This window comes from Mastigoproctus giganteus, chromosome 8 (genome assembly GCF_048544385.1).
Source record: "Mastigoproctus giganteus isolate SK-2022 chromosome 8, ASM4854438v1, whole genome shotgun sequence".
NCBI classification, from domain to species: Eukaryota; Metazoa; Arthropoda; class Arachnida; order Uropygi; family Thelyphonidae; genus Mastigoproctus; species Mastigoproctus giganteus.
The window spans coordinates 210,473,380-210,489,790 of NC_143582.1; the positions used below are offsets into that span (position 1 = coordinate 210,473,380).

The 16,411-nt window shown below is 38.7% G+C and overlaps 1 protein-coding gene across 6 annotated transcripts in view; it reads left to right on the forward strand.

Annotated features, from left to right (window-relative positions):
• Positions 1-16,411, forward strand: part of LOC150082241 (catenin beta-like) — a 208,921-nt gene that overhangs the window by 63,905 nt on the left and 128,605 nt on the right. For all 6 annotated transcript variants that reach the window (XM_090379199.1, XM_090379196.1, XM_090379198.1 and 3 more), the window contains exon 3: positions 716-843. In XM_090379199.1, the coding sequence (XP_090235325.1) occupies positions 716-843 (128 nt within the window). The remainder of the gene's footprint in view (positions 1-715; positions 844-16,411) is intronic.

Genomic DNA, 16,411 nt, shown 5'->3' on the forward strand with positions numbered 1-16,411 from the left:
AAAACTTAAAAGTTCAGAAGAACTTATAAATTTTCACATGAATGCCAATTGTATTTATGTGCTATCCTTGATTTTGATTCTTATGGCTTTGGTTTTTTGTTGTTATTTTAAACTGTTTTAGTATTTTTAGCTTTGTTTTGAAGGAATAAAATTAATTAATTATCATTAATTTATTTCCTCTTAGCAGTCATGTTTAATATTAAGTTATCTTGATAACTTAATATTAAACATGAGTGCTAAGAGGAAAAAGATTAATGATAATTAATTAATTTTATTCCTTCAAACAGTTATTAATAAATTAATGATAACTGTTTATCATCATAATATTATCATTACTTTATTCTTATATGAATATCATACATAATATAAAGGGCATCTCCGTAGCCAGGTGGGCAGGATCAGCAGTGCGTAGCACACGCTTCTAGATTAGACCAGGGTTCGAGCCCATGACCACCAAATACGGAGGATGCTGAAAGGTCAGGGAATGACCACCGCATATCCCCGGAGCAATATGGCCTTAGTTGCTAATGCTCCTAAAAACCAAATAACAAACAACAAACCAACATGATATAAAAAAAAAAATTTCTGTGTTTATATTTGGTTAACCATATATTATTATTTTTTGTTTTGAATAAATTGTCTCTAAATCATTAGCTTATTGTTATGTGAGTTTTGTACATAATATAAAAACTTTTTTTATCTTTCTGTTTCTTAGCAATTTCTCATGGCAATTATAATACTCCACCTGATGTTCCAGTATCAAATTCTAAGGAGCAAACACTTTTATGGCAGCAGAATACATACATGACTGATTCAGGAATACATTCAGGAGCTACAACTCATGTATGTATCATTGTAAAATAAACAGAAAAACTATTTTAACTGCATATATTATGGTTTTTTTTTTTTTTTTTTTTTTTATCTCCTTGGTCACTTTCTGAATTATGTATGAATTTTTGATTAACCTTAACAGTTTCTGTACTATTATTTTTTAATAAAAGTTATGAAATTATGCCGTTAAAATTCACAGTTAGTTGTGTTACAAATGTTTGTTAATAGACATTCAAAGCTTTTTATTTTTTTTATTTATTTATTTTTGTTGAAAACCTCAAACACGAAAGGTATTTAAACCTTTAGGCATGGGTTGAAGGCTGAGAAAACAGAATATACTGTTGACATTAGCATTAGTAGAGGCATATGATGCAAGAAAGCAAGCTTATGCAGCATCAGCCAAAAAAAAAAAAAAACATGCTCCCATTTCACCCCTCTGTTCGTTCCAAGTACCTGTCCAGCTCAGCCTTAAATTTATTTAGGCTATCAGCTTCTACAACAAAGGATGGAAATCTGTCCCATCAACCAACCGCCCTCTGGCTAAAGGCAAACTTCCGCACATTTATCCTACATCTGTTTTTTCTCAATTTGAATTTATGCCCTCTCAAATGATTATTCTGAGCAAGAGGAAGAATTCCATCAGCATTGAGCATGTTCAAACCATTCAAGGCTTTATACACCTCAATCAGATCACCTCGCAGGTGCCTAGTCTCTAGACACTGAGACTGTAATTTGCAAAATTTAAGCCTTTCTTCATAAGGGCAACCATTTGTTCCATTCACTGATCTTGTTGTCCTCTGTACTCGTTCCAACAGCTCTACATCCTTCTTAAAATGAGGCCTCCAGACCTGTATACAGTACTCAAGGTGTGGCCTGACCATTGCCTTTTGTAAGGGGATAATCACCTCCTTATCCCTGCTAGAAAATTCCTGTATATCATTGACAAGGCACTATGAGCTACTCTTGCAGACCGTCTGCACTGCTTAGAAAACTTCATATCTGCCTGCACAATTACCCACAAGTCCTTTTCGTTCTCTACCACTGTCAGTGTAGTACCACAAAGTTGATACGTCACTCTGGGGTTGCTGCTTCCCATATGTAGTACTTTACATTTGTCAATGTTAAACTTCATTTGCCACCTCTCAGCCCATCTGCTCACCTTTTCTAGATCCTGTTGCAGCAGCGTACTGTCATTAGTGTCCTTAACAACCCTGCCAACCTTTGTGTCTTCTGCAAACTTGGACATTAAGTTTGATATACCATCATCAATATCGTTTATAAATACAGAAAACAACAATGGACCCAATACTGAACCCCGAGGGGCTCCACTAATAACATTAGTCCACGATGAGCAGTGTCCATTCATTACCACTCTCTGTCTTCTCCCACTCAACGATCCCTTTATCCATAGCAGCAATTTGCCTCCAATGCCACACTGCTCCAATTTGTGCAGCAGTCTTCCATTTGATAGGTGGAACAGGACCAGGGTATGTCTGCCAGGGGCAAAGGTTGATGACGTTGTAGAGCGAATATCATCTTTTAAGGGCACAAAAGGTGATATAGTTGTACACGTTGGCACTAATAATATTAAGAGTAGGAGACCGGCAGAATTACTTAACAAGTACAGGTCACTGTTGAACAAAAGCCGAGAATTAGGGTTGAATTTGAAAGTGTCTGCAATTCTGCCCAGACACAATAGGAGGGAGTATATGATGAGAGCCTTGTCGATCAGTTCGGCCCTGGAAAGATTGTGCAAGGCTCAAGGGGTAGAATTTTTTTCAGCCTGGACTGTACTTGTTAACAGGAGAGATTGCTTCTACAGGGATGGGATACACTTAAATAGAAAGGGTGCAAGAATATTTGCTGATGCTATCGAGGCAGTGTTAGGTGGGTCGGAAAACTGCTAGCTTGGGGGGAGACAAAGACCAATAGATTGACAGTAGCCACTGGCAGAGGTGAAAGAGATTCTTGCACTGCTTCTATTAGAATGAGCAGAAGCCTGAAAAACAAGATGCATGGTATTTCAGAGACTGCTGGGAGCCATTGCGGTACAAGTAAACACACGGGTTGTGTTAGGGTAGCTAAGAATAGAAACAGGTGCAGGTATACTTGCGTGTACACCAATGCTAGGAGTTTAGTAGATAAATTTGATGAATTTGAGGTATTGCTCAAAACATCGAAGGCAGATATTGTTGGGATATCAGAGACGTGGTGTCACACAGATATAAGGGATGCAGAACTGCAATTTGGGGAGTACAACGTCTACAGAAAGGATAGACAGGATAGGAAGGGAGGAGGGGTTATGTTATTAGTTAAGAAACACATAAAAACAAAGGAAGTGAAGCCAGTCGACATCGCTGGACAGTGCAGGGTGGAGTCAGTTTGGTGTGACATAAACATTGGGAGATCAAAATTGAGAGTAGGAGTGTGCTATAGGCCTAATGACTCTGATGAGTATAATAAGAAACTGTACAGGGAAATAGTGGGCCAGTAAATCAGAGTGTCTTATAATGGGAGATTTTAATTTCCCTGATATTGACTGGAATTTGGGGGCTGGTCACTCACACACTAGCAGGACTTTTGTGGATTTATTGGATGATTGTTTTCTACATCAGCATGTTCGGGAGGCAACTAGAGGGAGTAATACTCTTGATTTGATTATCAGCAGTGATTCTTCATGCATTAAGAATCTGCAGATAAATGAACCACTAGGTGGCAGTGATCACAATGTGCTGAAGTGGGATTTACTCAAAGAGGTAACTACCATTAGGGGTAAAGGGAAGGGTTATTGCTTCCGTAAAGGCGACTACGATGGACTGAGACAGTATTTAAATTCTATACAGTGGGACCAACTGATGATGTTACCAACAGCAAATTCAAAATGGGAAGCATTCAAAGAACTTATCTTGGAAGCTACTAGGCTTTACATACCAACTAAGAAATATTGTTCAAGGTTTAGGCCAAAATGGATGTCAGATGAACTAATGAGGCATATGGCAGAGAAGAAAAATGCATGGGATACATACAAATTAACACATGACACAGAAGCCTATGATAGAAACAAGTTGATATGCAACCAAGTTACAAAGGAGGTTAGGCAGGCGAAGGCAGATTACGAGAAATTCTTGGCAAGGGATGCAAAGAAAAACAGCAAAGAGTTCTTTACTTATGTAAACTCTAGAAGGAAGGGGATGAATCAGATTGGTCCACTTGATATTGATGGGTCAAGTGTTGATGATCCTGCTCAGGTAGCTAACAAACTAAATGAATATTTTGCATCGACATTCACACATGAGGAGTTATTCAGCGAGGGGAATGCCAGAGGTGTATTCACTCTAGCAGTAAGCTACAGAATCTTGAAATAATTGGGAGTAAAGTGGAGGAGAAACTGTTGAAGATAAACACAAGAAAGGCACCCGGGGTGGATGGGATCTATCCAGTTATATTAAAGGAGGCAGCAAAGGAAGTAAGCAAACCCTTAGCCATAATTATGAGAGCTTCCTTGGACTCAGGGGAGGTACCCATAGACTGGAAATATGCAAATGTGACCCCAATTCACAAAGGAGGATCAAAGGCTGACACAAGTAATTATAGACCTGTGAGCTTAACTTCTGTTCCAGGAAAATTAATGGAGGCACTGGTTAAAGAAGCACTGCAGGATCATTTAGACAAGACTTCAGTTATAGCTCAGACACAGCATTGTTTTGTTAAGGGGAAGTCTTGCCTGACCAACTTGATTGGATACTATGCTGCAGTCACAAAAGAACTGGATGCAGGGAATAACTTTGATATTATATACTTGGATCTTAGAAAGGCTTTTGATACTGTTGCACATGGAAGACTGCTACACAAATTGGAGCAGTGTGACATTGGAGGCAAATTGCTGCTATGGATAAAGGGGTGGTTGAGGGGGAGAAGACAGAGAGTGGTAATCAATGGACACTCCTCATCGTGGACTGATGTTATTAGTGGAGTCCCTCAGGGCTCAGTGTTGGGTCCATTATTGTTTTCTGTATTTATAAATGATATTGATGATGGTATATCGGGCTTAATGTCCAAGTTTGCAGACGATACAAAGGTTGGCAGGGTTGTCAAGGACACTACTGACACTATGCTGCTGCAACAGGATCTGGAAAGGTTGAGCAGATGGGCTGAGAGTTGGCAAATGAAGTTTAACATTGATAAATGTAAAGTACTACACATGGGAAACAGCAACCCCAGAGCAACGTATCAACTCTGTGGTACTACACTGACCGTGGTAGAGAATGAAAGGGACTTGGGGGTGGTTGTGCAGGCAGATATGAAGTTCTCTGAGCAGTGCAGACGGGCTGCAAGAGAAGCTCATGGAGTATTGTCAATGATATACAGGAATTTTTCTAGCAGGGATAAGGATGTGATTATTCCATTGTATAAGGCGATGGTCAGGCCACACCTAGAGTACTGTATACAGGTCTGGAGACCTCATTTCAAGAAGGATGTAGAGCTGCTGGAACGAGTACAGAGAAGGGCAACAAGATTAGTGAATGGAACAAAGGGGTGCTCTTACGAAGAAAGGCTTAAGTTTTGCAAATTACAGTGTCTGGAGACTAGGCACCAGCGAGGTGATCTGATAGAGGTGTATAAAGCCTTGAATGGTTTAAGCATGCTCAATGCTGATGGGATTCTTCCTCTAGCTCAGAAAAATCACCTGAGAGGGCATAAATTCAAATTGAGGAAAGACAGATGTAGGATAGACGTGCGGAAATTTGCCTTTAGCCAGCGGGTGGTTGGTTGGTGGAACAGACTTCCATCCCTTGTGGTGGAGGTTGATAGCCTAAATAAGTTTAAGGCTCAGCTGGACAGGTATTTTGAACGAACAGAGGGGTGAAGTGGAAGTGGGTTTTTTTTTTTTGGCTGATGCTGCATAAGCTTGCTTTCTTGCATCAAATGCCTCTACTAATGCTAATGCTAATGTGCAACAGTATCAAAAGCCTTTCTAAGATCCAAATACAGTGGTACCTTGGATTGTGAGTAACTTGGTCTGCGAGTGTTTTGCAAGACTAGCAAAAATATTTAATAAATTTTAACTTGATAAATGAGCGAGGTCTTGCAATACGAGTACAGTCAGTCCTGGTATAACACGTGTTTACACTACACGAATTCGATCATACACGATTTATAAATAGGGGAACGATATCTTATATCACATGAACCCAATTCGCTTATGCACGATTCGCCTTTGTGTTTACAAGAAATGACAGTCGAACGCAGAATCACCCCAACCGAACGCAACACGATAGGAATGAAGAGAAGATTCTGAAAATGTATTTATGTTTTTTATATCAGTGAAGGGGAAACACATTTCACCATAATAACGGAAAAACGAACACAGCTATCGATATAATCGCAAATGCAATTAGATTGAGTTTACTTCCAGTTTATAACAGATTCCACTAGCAGGAACGCAACTGAAAATTGTTTTTATTGTTTTATGGTAGTAATCCCTAGAAATGTGCTAAAATGTGAGGTGTTTAATAGTGTATCACTGCCTTTACGGTGTTGTTTATTCAGTTACTACACGCGCGCAGCTTTGTTTATGTTTTTATTTGAAAATTGTTTTTATTGTTTTATGGTAGTAATCCCTAGAAATGTGCTAAAATGTGAGGTGTTTAATAGTGTATCACTGCCTTTACGGTGTTGTTTATTCAGTTACTACACGCGCGCAGCTTTGTTTATGTGTACCAAGCGTGCCTCCTCGATTTGTAATAGTGCGAGTGATCAATCTGTTTAACGACAATGCAATGTCATATTTCTGTGAAATCCTCAAAAGGAGGCAAAGGATAGGTTCCTTGTAAAAGTCACAAAAAGAAAGTCAACAGATAGCAGTGATTCCGTTAGTGACAGAGAAAGTCGTCCTACCCAATAATTAATAAATTCGATTGCTTTATGTATATTAAATTTAAATATTAAAAATATAAAAAGGTATGTATTTTGTATTAATCATTTTTACAGTATATGATTATTTTTGAGTTTTTGGAACAAATCATCTGGGTTTCCATTATTTCTTATGGGGAAATTCGCTTTGGATTACGAGCACATTTCCGGAACGAATTATGCTCACAAACCAAGGTACCACTGTATATGATATCAAAGTTATTCCCTGCATCCAGTTCCTTTGTGACCACATCATTGTATCCAATCAAATTGGTCAGGCAAGACATTCCCTTAACAAAACCATGCTGTGTCCGAGCTATAACTGAAGTCTTATCTAGATGATCCTGCAGCCCTTCTTTAACCACTGCATGTATATTTACTTGTGTTGCCCTTTGATCCTCCTTTGTGAATTGGGGTCACATTTGCACATCTCCAGTCCATGGGTACCTTCCCTGAGTCCAAAGAAGCTCTCATAATTATGGCTAAGGGTTTGCTTACTTACTTTGCTACCTCCTTTAATATAACTGGATAGATCCCGTCCACCCCGGGTGCCTTTTTTATGTTTATCTTCAACAATTTCTCCTCCACTTTCCTCTCAGTTATTACAAAATCATCCAGCTCACTGCCAGAGTTTAACTCACATCTGGCATTCCCCCTCCCTGAATAACTTCTCATGGGTGAATGTAGATGCAAAATAGGAGCATGTATACCAATGCTAGAGGTATAGTAAACGAATTTGAAGTGTTGGTCAAGACATCATAGGCGGATATTGTTGGGATAGCAGAGACGTGGTGTCACCTAGATATAAGGAATGCAGAACTGGAATTTGGGGAGTACAATGTGTACAGAAAGGATAGAAAGGGAGGAGGTGTGTTATGCTGTTAATTAAGAAAAACATAAAATCAAAAGAAGTGCACCCAGTTGATATAGATGAACAGTGCACTGTTGAGTCAGTTTGGTGTGACATAAGCACTGCGAAAGCAAAAATAAGAGTAGGAGTGTGTTATAGGCCTAATGACTCGAATGAGTACAATGAACAATTGTACAGAGAAATAGAGTGGGCCAGTAAATCAGAATGTCTTATAATGGGGGATTTTAAATTTCCAGATATTGACTGGAACTTGTGGTTGGTCACTCACACACTAGTCAGCCTTTTGTGGATTTATTGGGTGATTGTTTTCTGCAGCAGCATGTTCAAGAGGCAACCAGAGAGAGTAATACTCTTGATATAGTTATCAGCAGTGATCGTTCGTGTATTAAGAATTTGAAGATAAAGGAACCACTAGGTGGCAGTGATCACAGTGTACTGATGTGGGATTTACTTAAAGATATAATTACCATCAGGGGTAAAGGAAAGGGTTTTGCTTCCGTAAAGGTGAGTGCAGTGGTCTCAGAAAGTTTTTTTTTAAATTCTGTACAGTGGGATCAACTGACGATGTTACGAACAGTAAATTCTAAGTGAGAAGCATTCAAGGAATTAATCGTGGATGCTACTAAAAGTTTCATGCCTATTAAGAAATATTGTTCAAGGTTTAGGCCTAAATGGTTATCTAATGAACTAATCAGACTCGTAACAGGGAAGAAAAATGCATGGAATGCATATAAATTATCAAGTGACTCAGAAGCTTATGGCAGATATAAACTTTTCTGTAATCAGGTCACAACGGAGGTTAGGCAGGCGAAGGCAAAGTACAAGAAATCCTTGGCAAAAGATGTTAAGAAAAACAGCAAGGATTTCTTTACTTATATAAACTCTAAAAGGAACGGGATGCATCTGATTGGTCCACTTGACATCGATGGTTCCACTGTTGATGATCCTGCTCAGATAGCAAACAAACTGAATGAGTATTTTGCATCTACATTCACACATGAGGAATTATTAAGGTTTGAAAATGGCAGAAGGTTATCAAATTGTAGCAGGATACTTAATGATTTTGTAATAACTGAGAGCAAAGTGGAGGAGAAATTGTTGAAGTTAAACATAAGAAAAGCACCTGGGGTGGATGGGATCTATCCAGTTATACTAAAGGAGGTGGCAAAGCAACTAAGCAAACCCTTAGCCATAATTATGAGAGCATCCTTGGAGGCAGGGGAAGTTCCCACAGACTGGAGATGTGCAAATGTATCCCCAATTCACATAGGGGGATCGAAGGATGACATAAGTAATTACAGACCAGTTAGTTTAACTTCTGTTCCGGGTAAAATAATGGAGTCACTGGTTAAAGATGCATTGCAGGATCATCTAGACAAGACTGCAGCAATAATTGAGACACAGCATGGGTTTGTTAAGGGAAAGTCTTGTCTGACAAATTTGATAGGATATTATGATGTGGTTACAAAGGAACTGCATGCAAAAAATAATTTTGATATCATATTGGATTTCAGGAAAGCTTTTGACACTGTAGCACATGAAAGACTATTGTACAAATTGGAGCAGAATGATATTAAGTGTAAGTTGCTACAGTGGGTGGTAATTAATGGGTGCTGCTCTTCGTGGACTAATGTTATTAGTGGAGTTCCACAGGGTTCAGTGTTGGGTCCACTTTTGTTTTGTATATTTATCGATGATACAAATGTTGGCAGGGTTGTTAATGACAGTAATGGCAGTGTGCTACTACAACAGGATCTAGATAATTTGGGCAGATGGGCTAAGTGGCAACTGAAGTTTAACCTTGACAAATGCAGAGTACTGCATATGGGTAGAAGTAACCCCAGAGAAACGTACCAACTGTGTGGTACTACACTTAAGGTGGTAGAAAATGAAAAAGACCTGGGAGTAATTGTGCAGGCAGATATGAAGTTTTCTAAACAATGCAGACAGGCTGCCAGGGCAGGTCATGGGGTTTAGTCAATTATATATAGGAATTTTGCTAGCAGGGAAAAGGTGATTATCCCTCTGTATAAGGCAATGGTCAGGCCACGCCTTGAGTGCTGCGTACAGGTCTGGAGGCCTCATTTTAGGAAGGATGTAGATTTACTTGAGTGTGTACAGAGAAGGGCAACAAGATTGGTGAGGGGAATGAAGAGATCCTCTTACCAAGAGAGGCTTAAGTGCTGCAAGTTGCAGTGCCTGGAGATTAGGCACCTGCGTGGTGATCTGATTGATGTGTATAAGGCCTTGAATGGGTTGAGCACGCTGAATTCTGATGGGATCCTTCCACTTGTTCAGATTACGAACCTAAGGTTGCATAAATTCAAATTAAGAAAAGGCGGATGTAGAATAGATGTGCGGAAATCTGCCTTTAGCCAGCAGGTGGTTAATTGCTGGAACAAACTTCCATCTGTCGTGGAAGTTGATAGGTTGAATAAATTTAAGGCGGAACTGGACAGGTATTTGGAGGGAATGGTGTGATTTTTTTTTTTTTTTTTTGGCTGATGCTGCATAAGCTCATTCACATGCTTTCTTGCATCACATGCCACTACTACTACTCATTTAGTGTGTTAGCCACCTGAGCAGGATCATCAATATCCAGTGGATCAATCTGATTCATCCCTTTCCTTCTAGAGTTTACATAGGTAAAGAACTCTTTATTGTTTTTCTTTGCATCCTTTGCCAAGGATTTCTCATAATCTGCCTTTGCCTGCCTAATCTCCTTTGTGACTTGGATACAGACCAGCTTATATCTATCATAGGCTTCCATGTCACCCATTAATATATATGTATCCCATGCATTTTTCTTCTCTGCCACATGTCTCATTAGTTCATCTGACATCCATTTAGGCCTAAACCTCGAACAATATTTCTTAGTTGGTATGTACAGCCTAGTAGCTTCCAAGATAAATTCTTTGAATGCTTCCCATTTTGGATTTGGTGTTGGTAACATCATCAGTTGTTCCCACTGTATAGAATTTAAATACTGTCTCAGACCACCGTAGTCACCTTTACCAAAGCAAGAACCCTTCCCTTTACCCCTGATGGTAGTTACCTCTTTGAGTAAATGACAGAGAGTGGTAATCAGTGGGCAAGCTCGTCATGGACTAATGTTATTAGTGGTGTCCCCCAGGGTTCGGTGTTGGGCACATTGTTGTTTTGTATATTTATCAACAATATTGATGAAGCTTATCAGATGAAGTATATCAATCTTAATGTCAAAGTTTGAAGATCATACAAAGGTTGGCAGGGTTGTTGATCACAGTAATGACAGTATGCTGCTGTAACAGCATCTGAAAAAGTTGGGCAGATGGGCTGAGAAGTGGCAACTGAAGTTTAACATTGACAAATGCAAAGTACTGTATATGAGTAACTGTAACCTCAGAGAAATGTGCCACCTGGGTAGTGGAGAATGAAAGAGACCTGGGGTAATTGGGAAGTCGGATATGAAGTTTTATGACAGTGCAGACAGGCTGCCAGAGTAGGTAATGGGGTCTTGTCAATGATATACAGGAAATTTGCGAGCAGGGATAAGGAGGTAATTATCCCCTGTATAAGGCAATAGTCAGGCCACACTTTGAGTACTGCATGCAGGTCTGGAGGCCTAAATTTTAGGAAGGATGTAGAGTTGCTAGAACGAGTACAGAGAAAGGCAACAAGACTGGTGAGGGGAACAAAAGGGTGCTCTTACAAAGAAAGGCTTAAGTTCTACAAATTGCACCGTCTGGAGACTAGGCACCTAGGAGGTGATCTGATTGAGGTGAATGGATTGAGCAGGCTTAATGCTGATGAGATTCTTCCTCGTGCTCAGATTACAAACTTGAGGGGGCATAAACTCAAATTGATGAAGATAGTTGTCGATTAGATGTGTGGAAATTTTCCTTTAGCCAGCGGGTGGTTGGTTGCTGGAACAAACTTCCATCTGTCATTGTGGAAGTTGATAGCTTAAATAAATTCAAGGAAGTGGACAAACTTTTGGTGCAAATGGATGGGTGGAATGGGAAGTTTTTTTTTGTTTTTTTTTTTGGCTGATGCTGTATAAGCTTGCTTTCTTAAATCATATGCCTCTACTAACGATAATGCTATATAAATTCCTTTATTTGAACAGGAAGGGAAAAAAAGGAACTATAGGCAATATCCCAGTACAGACATATTTAGAGTGATTTATAAAATAGAACAAATACCAAATATCATTTGACTCATGAGTTACCTATATTAGAGATAAAACTTCAATATCCACAGATTACTCCACTTTGTCAGTTTCATTCTGATTAATGATATTGATGGCTGTTTTATAAAAAAAATACTTATTTTAGCAGTTCTGTACAAGGAAGAAGTCATTTTAGACAAGCTCTGAAGTTATTGCATGGAATGTTGAGCTCCCAAAGTCTTAGAAGGGAAGTGCATCTTCTAAATAATAATAATTCTTTTATTTGCAAATATCATTTAAGTACACAAAAAGTGTATCTGCACCATGTGACAAAGAAAAACTCCATAATTTTGATTCCATTTTGCATTGTAAAGAAAGGATATTTAATTTATTGCAAAGGTGATGTATGGAGGACATAGGAGAACTGTTTGTGGTTTAACTAATTAAGCATGAAATACTTGGTTGTTGGGATCAGTTGCAGTACATATTCATAGCAGATGGCCAAATAATGTAAGCATACATCAATTATTGGGAGAACAAAAAAGAGGAAAAATCATCTTTAAAAGTTTATCTATCACTTTCAGAAGGTCCATTTTCAGTAATCAGGAAGAGCATAGAGAAATGTAGCAGTGTATTCCCAGTGTCAGCAAAAAACAGTCTAGTCAAGAATAACTCACTGGAACTTGACTGAGTAAACAGGGAGCTGCTAAATCTCGTTGAGGGTCAAACAGGAACAACTTGAAAAAAAACTTCATGTTTGGTTTTAACTATATTTATGGATAACTTAAAAAATTGTCTAACAACAAAAGTTTTGAGCAGAAAAAAAATTCTGCCTTAAACAAGACAAGCATTTGGAGTGAAATGGGAAGAGTTTTTTTTTTTTTTTTTTTTTGGCTGATTCTATATAAGCTTTCTTTCTTGCATTGTATGCCTCTACTAATGCTAATCTATATAGGAGAAAAAATTTAGATTAATTGGGAAAAGAAATGGAAACAAAATCAGCAGAAAAATTAAAGCAGGCAAAATACCACTTGGGCAGAGCTGTTTTAATAAGATATTTAGTTTTAATGACAGTTTTAATTTTAATGAAAAGATATTTAGAATTGGAATGAAAGATTAATTTCCTGTTCATTAGGACAAAAGTCAGTAGCTGCAACAAGAGCAAAAATAGCCAATCCTTTGTTGCAAGAGTTTAACTGAGGCCTTGTTGGAGATAGAATTGAAACTAGAAAAAAATGTCTAAAGATACTACAAGCCACTGATTTAAAATAGTATATAAATTTGAATTTGAGGTGCTGGTCAAGACATCAAAGGAGGATATTGTTGGGATATCAGGGACGTGGTGTCACACAGATATAAGGAATGCAGAATTGGAACTTGGGGAGTTACAATGTGTACAGAAAGAATAGGAATGGAGGAAATGTTATGCTGTTAGTTAAGAAACACACAAAATCTAAGGAAGTGCCTCCAGTTGACATGGGTGGACAGTGCAATTTTGAGTCAGTGTGGTGTGACATAAGCACTGGGAAAGCAAAAAAAATGAGAGTAGAAATGTGTTATAGGCCTAATGATTCTGATGAGTACAGTGAACAACTGTACAGAGAAATAGAGTGGGCCAGTAAATCAGATTGTCTTATAATGTGGGATTTTAACTTCCCGGATATTGACTGCAACTTGTGGGTTGGTCACTCACAAGGCTTTTGTGGATTTATTGGATGATTGTTTTCTACAGTAGTGTATTCGAGAGGCAACCAGAAGGAGAAATACTCTTGATCTGATTATCACCAGTGATTCTTCATGCATTAAGAATTTGCACATAAAGGAATCACTGGGTGGCAGTGATCACAGTGTGCTGATGTGGGATTTACTCAAAGATGTAACTGCGATCAGGGGTAAAGGGAAGGGTTTATGGTTTCTTAAAGGTGACTATGGTAGTCTCAGAGATTTTTTAAATTCTATGTGTGGGGCCAACTAATGATGTTACCAACAGCAAATTCTAAATGGAAAGCATTCAAGGATTTAATCTTAGAAGCTACTAGGCTTTTCATACCAAATAAGAAATACTGTTCAAGGTTTAGGCCCAAATGGATGTCAGATGAACTAATGAGACTCATGGCAGAGAAGAAAAATTCATGGGATACAAAAAAAATTATCAGGCAACACAGAAGCCTCTGGTAGATATATGCTAGTCTATAATCAAGTCACAAAGGAGGTTAGGCAAGCGAAGGCAGATTCTGAGAAATCTTCAGCAAAGGATGCAAAGAAAAACAGCAAATAGTACTTTACTTATATAAACTCTAGAAGGAAGGGGATGAATCAGATTGGTCCACTTGATGTTGATGGTTTCACTCTTGATGATCCTGCTCAAATAGCTGACAAACTGAATGAGTATTTTGCATCTACATTCACACATGAGGAATTTTGTAGGGAGATGGAGAACAGAAGCTTATTAAACAGAGAGCTAAATGATTTTGTAATAACTGAGAGCAAAGTGGAGGCGAAATTGTTGAAGTTAAACATAAGAAAGACACCTGGGGTGGACGAGATCTGTACAGTTATATTAAAGGAGGCAGCAAAGGAAGTAAGCAAACCCTTAGTCATAATTGTGAAAGCTTCCTTGGACTCAGGGGAGTTCCCCCTGGACTGAAAATGTGCAAATATGTTCCGAATTCACAGAGGGGGATCATATGGTGATATAAGTAATTACAGACCTGTTAGTTTAACTTCTGTTCCAAGGAAAATAATGGAGTCACTGGTTAAAGAAGCAATACAGGATCATCTAGACAAGATTGCACTTAAAATTCAGACACAGCATGGGTTTTTTTAAGGGGAAGTCCTGTCTGACAAGTTCGATTGGATACTATGGTGTGGTCACAAAAGAACTGGTTGCAAAAAATAATTTTTATATCATATACTTGGATTTCAGGAAAGTTTTTGATACTGTTGCACATGGAAAACTATTGTATAAGTTGTAGTAGTATGGCAATAATGGCAAGTTACTACAATGGCTATGGCGCCTCCAGAGCCAGGTGGGCAGGAGCAGCAATGCGTAGCACACGCTTCTTGATTAGACCGGGGTTCGAGCCCATGACCACCAAATACGGAGGATGCGGAAAGGTCAGGGAATGACCACCACATATTCCCGGATCAATATGGCCTTAGTTGCTAATGCTCCTAAAAACCAAAATAACAACAACAATTACAATGGATAAAAGGATTGTTGAGTAGGGAAGACAGAGAGTGATAATCAATGGACACTGCTCTTTGCAGACTAATGTTTTTAGTGGAGTGCCCCAGTATTTGGTTTTGAGCCCATTGTTGTTTTGTTTATTTATCAATGTTATTGATGAAGTTATATCGGGCTTAATGTCAAAGTTTGTAGATGATACAATGGTTGACAGGGTTGTTAATGACAGTATGCTACTGCAGATATATGCCACTTCTCAGCCCATCTGCCCAAATGTTGGGCAGATGGGCTGAGAAGTGGCAACTGAAGTTTAACCTTGACAAACATAAAGTACTGCATATGGGTAGTAGTAACCCCAGAGAAATGTACCAACTGTGTGGTACTGCACTCAGTGCAGTGGATAATGAAAAAGACTTTAGGGTAATTGTGCAGTGAAATATTAAGTTTTCTGAGCAGTGCAGACAGGTTGCCAGAGCAGGTCATGGGGTCTTGTCAATGATATACAGGAATTTTGCTACCAGAGATAGAGGTGATTATCCCTTTGTATAAGGCAATGGTCAAGCTACACTCTGAGTACTGCATACAGGTCTGGAGGGCTTGTTTTAGGAAGGATGTAGAGTTGCTAGAATAAGTACAGAGAAGGGCAACAAGACTTTTGAGGGGGACAAAGGGGTTCTCTTATGAAGAAAGGCTTTAGTTCTGCAAATTGCAGCACCTGGAGACTAGGCACCTGCGAGGTGATCTGATTGAAGTGTACAAGGACTTGAATGGCTCAAGTAGGCTGAATGCTGATGGGATTCTTCCTCTTGCTCAGATTACAAACCTGGGGAAGCATAAACTCAAATTGAGAAAAGACAGTTGTAGAATAGATGTGCTCAACTTTAGCCAGTGAGTAGTTGATTGCTGGAATAAACTTCTATCTGTCATTGTGAAAGTTGATAGTTTAAATAAATTCGAGGAACAAATGGATGTCTGAAATGGGAACGTATTTATTTATTTTTTTTCCCTTTTTGATTTGGCTGATGCTCTATAAGCTTGCTTTCTTGCATCATATGTCTCTGTTAATGCTAATGCTAATTCAAAGTATTTTTAAATTCAGGGATGCTGTGGAACAAGACCTAGTGAATTTAGGCAGATAGGCTGAGAAGTGGCAATGTGGTTTAACATTGACATTTAAAAATGTAATATACTGCATTTGGGTAGCAGTAACCCTAGAAAAACCCAACCAATTGGGTGTTATGTCACTCAAGGCAAATAGAGAATGAAAAAGATCCTGAGGTAATTGCACAGTCTGATATGAAGTTCCCTGATTAGTGCAGACAAACTGCCAGCACAGCTCATGAGGTTCTGTCTATATTATTAGTGACAGATAATGCAAAAAAAAAAAAAGCTTATACATCACCAAAAAAAAAAAAAAAAATCCCACATCACCTGTCCATCCCCTCCAATAGTTTGTCTA